Below are 7,873 nucleotides of genomic sequence, written 5' to 3' on the forward strand. Positions count from 1 at the left end.
CGACCAAAAACAGAGGCCTCGACCAGTCGCTCTTCTTCTTCTTCAGTCGACAAAAAAGCTAGGGTTCCATCTTCTTCTTCTTCAGTTGCTCGACCAGTCAACCTCGAAGACCTTACCCAGGTAATTTCTTCTCCTTTCTTCTTCAGTTCTTCTCGTTTTTTTCTTTTTTCTTTCTTCTGCTTTCTTCTTCAGACCAGTCGACCACTTGCTCTTCTTCTTCTTCTTCATTTTTTTTCTTCTTCTTCTTCTTCTTCTTTCTTTCTCTGTTTCTACTTTCTACAGTCTAGAACAGAGTAAGGAACCATTTTTCTCTTTTTCCTTTTCGTTCGATTATTATATATCAGCATATATATTTAATTATTATATGTATTTCATTTATTATTATATTTCAGCATATAAAATTAAATTATTAGTATATTTCAGCATATAAAATTAATTATATATATATGTATTATTTTTAGTTTATGTGATTTTTAAATGTATATTTCAGTTTATATAATTAATTATTATATATATTATTATTATATGTATTTTCAGTTTATTGATTATGTTTTTTTCTTATATCTTAATAGGAATATTAAAATGTCTCAAAGTTCGAAAGAGAAAGACCCGACTTGGCGATATGACGAGAGAGTTAATGAGAAGAATACAAATGTTGTATGCAAGTTTTGCAACAAGATTACAACGGGTGGCATTTATCGCTTTAAATACCATCTAATTGGTGGAGATAGAAACGTCACAAGTTGTCCGAAATGTCCACCGGAGGTGAGGGAAGAAATAAAGAATTTTGTTGAGAAGAAGAAGGTGCAAAAAAAATCAAATGGTTCATCAACCAATGGTGACCAATCTTGATGATGATGATGATGATATTGAAGAATTGTCACTTCCAACAAAACGGGGAAGAGATGGGTCAAGCCATGGATCATCGACTAAAGGTCCTATGGATTGCTACTTATCAAAGAAGCCGGGAGCAAAGGGCGGTGGAAAAGATGTACAAAAAATTGCTAAAGACATTTTGAGGGATCGTGCGGTTAGAGCTTTTGCACGATGGGTCTATGATGCTGGACTCCCCTTCAATTGTGTCAACTATGACACTTTTGGAGACTTTATTGAGGCCGTTGGTCAATACGGACCTGGAATGAAGCCTCCCACTTACCATGAAATAAGAGGTCCTTATCTAAATAAGGAAGTGGAGGAGACTAATAAAATTGTTGAGGAGCATAAAGTTGTGTGGAACAAGTACGGCTGCTCCATTATGATGGATAAGTGGACGGCAAGAACGGAAAAAATAATTATTAATGTGTTGGTAAATTCTCCCCGGGGAAGTTTGTTTCTTGAGTCCATTGATGCTAGTGACACACCCACTGACCACATCAAAATGTTCACCTTGTTTCAGAACACCATCGAAAATATTGGTCCAAGCAAAGTTGTTCAAGTGGTTACTGATAATGCAAGTGAAAATAAGAAAGCGGGTGGCATGATTGAAGGAGCGTACAAGAATGTCTATTGGACTCCATGTGCGGCTCATTGTATCAACTTGATGTTCGGGGACATTTTCAGGAAAAAACCCTTCTCTACAGTTTTTGGCCAGGGCGTTAGGTTACATTCTTATATTTCTCAGTGGCCCTTGTTATTGAATATGATGAGAAGATTCACCATGCAAAAAAATTTGGTGAAAAGACAAGATTTGCCACTGCTTTCTTGACTTAGCATAGTATCCACTATCAAAAAGACAGTTTGAGAAAGATGGTCACTTCAGAGGAATGGAGCAAGAGTAAATTTGCAAAGGAATGTGCGGGGAAAGAGGTTGCACGCCTTATTCTTTCTTATTCTTTTTGGAATAATGTTCTTCATGCTCTTAAAATTGGTGGCCCTTTGGTTAAAGTACTCCGTTTGGTGGATGGGGAGGCAAAACCATCAATGGGCTACCTCTATAAAGCTATGGATAGGGCCAAGGAGGCTATTCAAGCATCATTCAATGATGAGCAGAAATATGCAAAGGTCTTTCAGATCATTGATGCAAGATGGGATGAGCAACTTCATAGACCTTTGCATGCAACTGGACTTATTCTGAGCCCATCACTCTTTTATGAGCAGCATGAGAAGAATTCATTGGCTAAAGAAGTGTAGACAGGATTCCATCAGGTTGTTATCAAGTTGAACCCAGATGAGACTTGCAAGAAAAGATAGTAGATCAACTTGCTACTTACAAGGCAGCTGAAGGACTTTTTAATCTCCGACTTGCTATTAAACAAAGAACGACGAAGTCGACAGGTGACCAAGTATTTCTATATTTTATAGCTCTAACTTCAATGTATTTTTTATACTTATTAACTCTTGAACATTTTTTTTGACTTCTATAGTTGAATGGTGGGACTGATATGGTGTAGAGTCTCTGGAGTTACAGGCTTTCACCATCAAAGTTCTAAGCTTAACTTGTAGCTCATCCGGATGTGAAAGGAACTGGAGTGTTTTTGAACACGTGAGAAATAAAAAGAATTATTTCGTGTTTTGAGATAAAGTAAATTATATCTCAATTGTCCAAACTCCTACTAATTAGTTGACACATCTTTTTTGCAGATTCATACAAAGAAAAGGAATCGACTAACCTTGAAGCGCCTCCATAATCTAGTGTTCATAAAATACAATAGAGCATTGAGGCGTCGCTACAACCACCGCAATATAATTGATCCAATTCTTTTGGACAATATTGATGAGGCTAATGAGTGGCTAACCGGAGTCCCCGAAAATTGTGAAGATGAAGAAGTATTTGAAGGCGACTCCGATTTCACTTGGGGTGATGTTGCGGTTGGTAGTGGAGTTGGGGAAGATCCTTATGGTTTAAGGAGATATACTCCAAGTTCAAGCTCTATTAGGAAGGGAAAAAGTGTGGCTACTACAAGTCGATCCCTATCCCTAATTGATGAAGATGAAAGTGATCATGAAGAGGAGGGGGAAGAAGAAGATGACGAGCAATATGAAGATAATAGAGGAATTCAAGATTTTGACAATCTTGAAGGAGAAGAAAAGTAGAAGAATAAGATGTTGATTCTAGTAATTTAGTAGCTTTGATTTTGCTTGTCCTATGGTTTATGGAAGGTTTGTGGAAGGTTTGGTGGTACCTAGTACCTACTTTTAAGTATTTAAATTGAAGTTTTTGATTATTTATAATTTTACATTATGTTTTTTAAGAATTGCACTTCACTTTAATAAAGCGTGCGCTTTTGAAGCGAAGCAAGCCCTTGTCGCTTTTTTGCGCTTCGCGCTCTCTAAAACACTGGTTTTGATCAAAAGTGTATTTCGGAAGATTTTAGAAACTTAGGCTTGAATCCGACGTGATTTGGTAGATTTGATGTTGTTTGAGGTGTTTTGATGATTGAAACAAGTTTGAATAAGGTATTGGGTCATGTTTGTGCCTTTGGTTGAGGTCCCTGGGGCCTCAGGGTGATTTCAGATGGTTAACAGGAAGATTTTGAACTTGAGTGATTGCAGAAAGTGTGTTGCTTCTGGTGTTATATGTTGATGATATATTGCTCATAGGGAATGATATACCGGCACTGCAAAGTACCAAGATTTGGCTATCTGAACAGTTCTCCATGAAAGACTTGGGAGAAGCAGTTTATATATTGGGAATAAAGATCTATAGAGATAGATCGAGGAAGCTGCTTGGACTTTCCCAGTCTTTGTATATTGATACCATTTTGAAAAGGTATAACATAATTCCAAAAGAGGCTATCTACCGATAGGCACTGGAATTACTCTTAGTAGGGAGGATTGTCCTAAAACATCCTGAAGAAAGAGAACACATGAGTAGGGTCCCATACGCTAGTCTAGTGGGAGCTATCATATATACCATGATATGTACACGTCCCGATGTGGATTATGCACTAGGAGTGACTAGCCGATATCATGCAAATCCTGGTGAGAAACATTGGAAGGTGGTCAAGACCATTCTTAAGTACTTAAGAAGTACTAAAGACCAATTCCCCATTTATGGAGATTCTGAGTTGAAACTTGAAGGTTATACTGATGCAAGTTTCTCTTCAGATAGAGATGATAGCAAATCTATTTCTGGTTATGTATTCACCATAAATAGTGGTGCAGTGAGTTGGAAAAGTTCCAAACAAGCTACAGTAGCTGATTCAGTGACTGAAGCAGAATATATAGCAGCTAGTGAAGCTGCTAAGGAAGCTGTATGGATAAAAAAGTTCTTAACTGAACTTGATGTGGTTCCTTCAATAAAGGGTGCAATTCCATTGTTGTGTGACAATATTGGATCCATTGCTCAATCAAAAGAACCAAGATCACACCAAAAATCCAAACGCATTCTGCGGAGGTATCACTTGATAAGAGAAATAATTGAACATCACGACATCGAGATTCAAAAGGTTGATGGAAAAGAAAATGTTGCAGACCCATTCACTAAAGCTCTTGGAGCAAAGGAGTTTGACAAGAACAAGTGGAAATTGGGAATGAAGTACAAGAGCGGTTGGCTTTAGTGCAAGTGGGAGATTATTAGGGATATATTAGATATGCCCTAGATCCAATGTCATATTTGATGCCCTAGATCCAATATCATATTTGATAATTTGAACATATTTTTGTGAACGTTATTTGATATATATAAAATATATATGGCATTTGATATTCTTTTATCATTGTTATTAATTGCTTGATTAATTTGATAAGGTCCTTGATTAAATTTTGAGACTTGACATTATGATGGAGATCATGATAATGAAAGTGAAGTCTCTTATAATTTAATCTAAATTTTGTTCTTGATCATAGGATTATTAATTTGGATATTAATAATCCGGTTAGATCAATATCTATGTGATCATCTTTACAGGATAAAGATTAGTTGATCTCATTAACTAAATCACATAGATAGATGATGCATATAGAGATATGATCATTGAACCGACTCATTGGATATTCCTAATAGTTAGAATTACCATAAACTGTCAATGAGATATTCTCTGGAAGAATGTGATTTAAGAACTTCCCTTGACCTGATATCATCATAGTAATTGACAAGTTATTTATTGTACTTTATTACTAGACACCTATGGCCCTAGGGCGATAGTTGAAAGGATATTGGGTATGATTAAATACTTGTAGAATTAGTGATTGGTCAAGATGGAATCTGTCTACTCTTGGTAATGAGTTTAAGCTTCATGTTGTCATGAGTTATAACCGACCAAATTAAGACCTTAGCCAGGGCGATTGAATGAAAGAAGAAAAGAGTTTCTTAGGCCATTCAATGGTTGATTATATTTTGACATGAACACATAGTTGGTCGCCTATTAGGATTTGACAGTTGAACCATATCCTAGAGTGACCCAGAGCTATAATGACAGAAAAAATTAATACATTATTCTTCTACAGATTCTTGAGAGTATATATATATATAATTAGCACTTATTTTATATAAAAGATGTTATATAAAATATTAATAAAGTCTTGTTAGTAAATCCAATTTTGAATTGGATTAATTAACATAGAAAGTCCTTATGGTATTGTCTATAATTTTCAACCCATTTGATATGGGAGTTAATTTTTTAATAGAAAAATATTAATAAGAAGAATTCAATTTAGAATTGAATTCTATAAATGTGTTGCATGTTTTTATTTTCAAATATTGACTAAGTTATAGAATTCAATTTATGGTGACCAAGTTGTAGAATTCAATTTAGAATTGAATTCCATAAATGAGTTACATGTTTTTTAAAATGGTGACTAAGTTGTAGAATTCAATTTTGAATTGAATTCCATAAATGAGTTACATGTTTTTATTTTAAAATGTTGACTAAGTTGTAAAATTCAATTTAGAATTGAATTCCATAAATAAGTTACATGTTTTTTTTATTTACCATAAAACATGTGATTTGTATTTTCCAATGGAAATTATGTATATATATATATATATATATGTGTGTGTGTGTGTGTGTGTGTGTGTGTGTGTGTGTGAGAGTGAGTCCTAATTAAGAATTAGAGACATATAAATCTTATACATTTTGTAAAGAAACCAAGAGAGTTATTCTTAAGAAGAAAATTTACTTTGAGAAAGTAATAGTGCAATATAAAACCAAGATAGAAAATACTAGTACAAGAAAATTGTTTCTTGTTCTTCTACCTTTGAGTTGAGATTTTTGAGAAATATTTCAACACAATATTTTCATTCAATTTATTTACGGGGTTTCATTGATCAAAGAGTTGATAGCAAAGACCAATCTTGGTGTGAATACATATAGGGTCTTCGCACTATGGAAGAAATTTTGAAACAAGATTGTCTTCATCAGGTATGTCTTAGATCCGATCTTTGATATGTAAATAAATTTTAAACACGATACATATAGGGTCTTCCACTGGGCGTGTTATGAACACCTCTATTCAATCCTACACAAACTCATCCTCGTGTCCCAACTGAAATTTCCAATCTTGATGAAGCTCAAGATCGGATCCAAAAAGTAGTTGTTTTAAAGCAGAAGAAGACGAGTATGTGTCTAGAACTGCTGTGAAGGGAATCTTTCCAGCCCTTGGAAAAAGAAGAAGTAGAAGAAAGAATGATTCAGGGATGGTCAGAGCAGTTCCCAAGTCAATCCTCAAACTAGTTAATTTTGCCTCCGGGATGAACCATTGTGGCAGTCAATGAAGAAGAAGTCCTGGCTAAGGAGAAAAATAAGAATAGTGAATGCACCATTTCGAACCTAAGCAAGTTGTTCGCAAATTCTAGTTTTGATGGTCCGATAGAACTGGACTAGACCTTGATCAAATGTTCTATAGATGGTATCTCCACTCCAAGATGAGGATTTCTATCGGACTTCTTAATATTTTGTCCTTCATCCACCGATCGACAAGCGCGGTCAAGCTCTTATATCTTGACCTTGTTGGATAGCTAAAAGGATTTATCGGTCCACAAGAGAAGAGAAAATAGACAGTTTAATTTCTACCATCGAGATGATCAATAATGTGATGTATTCATCACTCATGGTGAGTTTTCTTCCCGGATTATCCTTGAGATTCAGGGTCTCAATGTGTTACTTGCTCATAAGGAAAAATACTCAAACGAGCTGGTGGATGCGAGCTACGGGGATGAGAGAGCAAGGAATAAACATACTCTTGAAATTGCTCTTGAGGCTTCGGAAACAAATAGCTAGGGCAAAGCTTCAGAACATAACAAAGTTTCTTTTGAACTTGATAATCCAATCAGAGCTTGAAGTGAACTTTGCTACCTTCGTGTCCTGGTTGAAGGTACTGAAAAATACTCATTCAAGAATTCCTAACATGCATGGCTACGTTTTTTAGATGAAGATGATGCTTTAGCCGATGTTTTTTATCCTAGTGAGAAATGATTATAGTTCCGAGAACTTGTCGAGGGTTAGTAAAGTCATTATCGGGTCGGGCTAGCTATGCATATCATCTAAAAAAGTAAGCCGTTTTGGATCCTCTAAATGTAATAAGCCTGAAGCTGCTTTCTATCCATGGTCTCGAGATCATAAGCACCTTTACGGACGATTCTGCAAACTCGATACAGGCCTTCCCAACTGCGATCAAGATTTTCGATATTGAGTTCTTGTATTGTAAGGAACACCTTTCAAATGACGTAATCCCTTACGTACTTTGAAGTACCAGAGGTTAGCTCTCTTATTGTAGTACTTCTTAATCTTTTGCTTCTGTGCAGCCATCCAGATTAATTCTATCTCTTGACGTCTTTCTACCAGATCTAAATTTGCTACTAAGGTTTTGTCGCTAGACTTCTCGGTTGCATAAGCTAGCAAACCTCAAGCTTGTTTCCCCTATTTTAACTAGGAATAGGGCTTCTGATACAGATATGAGTAAAAAGGGTGTTTTGCTAGTACTAGTACTCATT

General features: G+C 35.6%; 1 protein-coding gene across 1 annotated transcript; it reads left to right on the forward strand.

The window, feature by feature from the left end:
- Positions 1-835: 835 nt before the first annotated feature.
- Positions 836-1,705, forward strand: LOC142163408 (uncharacterized). The gene has a single exon (XM_075220692.1). The coding sequence runs from the start codon at positions 836-838 to the stop codon at positions 1,703-1,705; it is 870 nt and encodes a 289-aa protein (XP_075076793.1).
- The last annotated feature ends 6,168 nt before the right edge of the window (positions 1,706-7,873 follow it).

This window comes from Nicotiana tabacum, chromosome 8 (assembly GCF_000715075.1).
Source record: "Nicotiana tabacum cultivar K326 chromosome 8, ASM71507v2, whole genome shotgun sequence".
NCBI classification, from domain to species: domain Eukaryota; kingdom Viridiplantae; phylum Streptophyta; class Magnoliopsida; order Solanales; family Solanaceae; genus Nicotiana; species Nicotiana tabacum.

Coding starts and splice junctions, on each gene's coding strand:
- LOC142163408 (XM_075220692.1), top strand. CDS start 836: ATGGTGACCAATCTTGATGATGATGATGATGATATTGAAGAATTGTCA.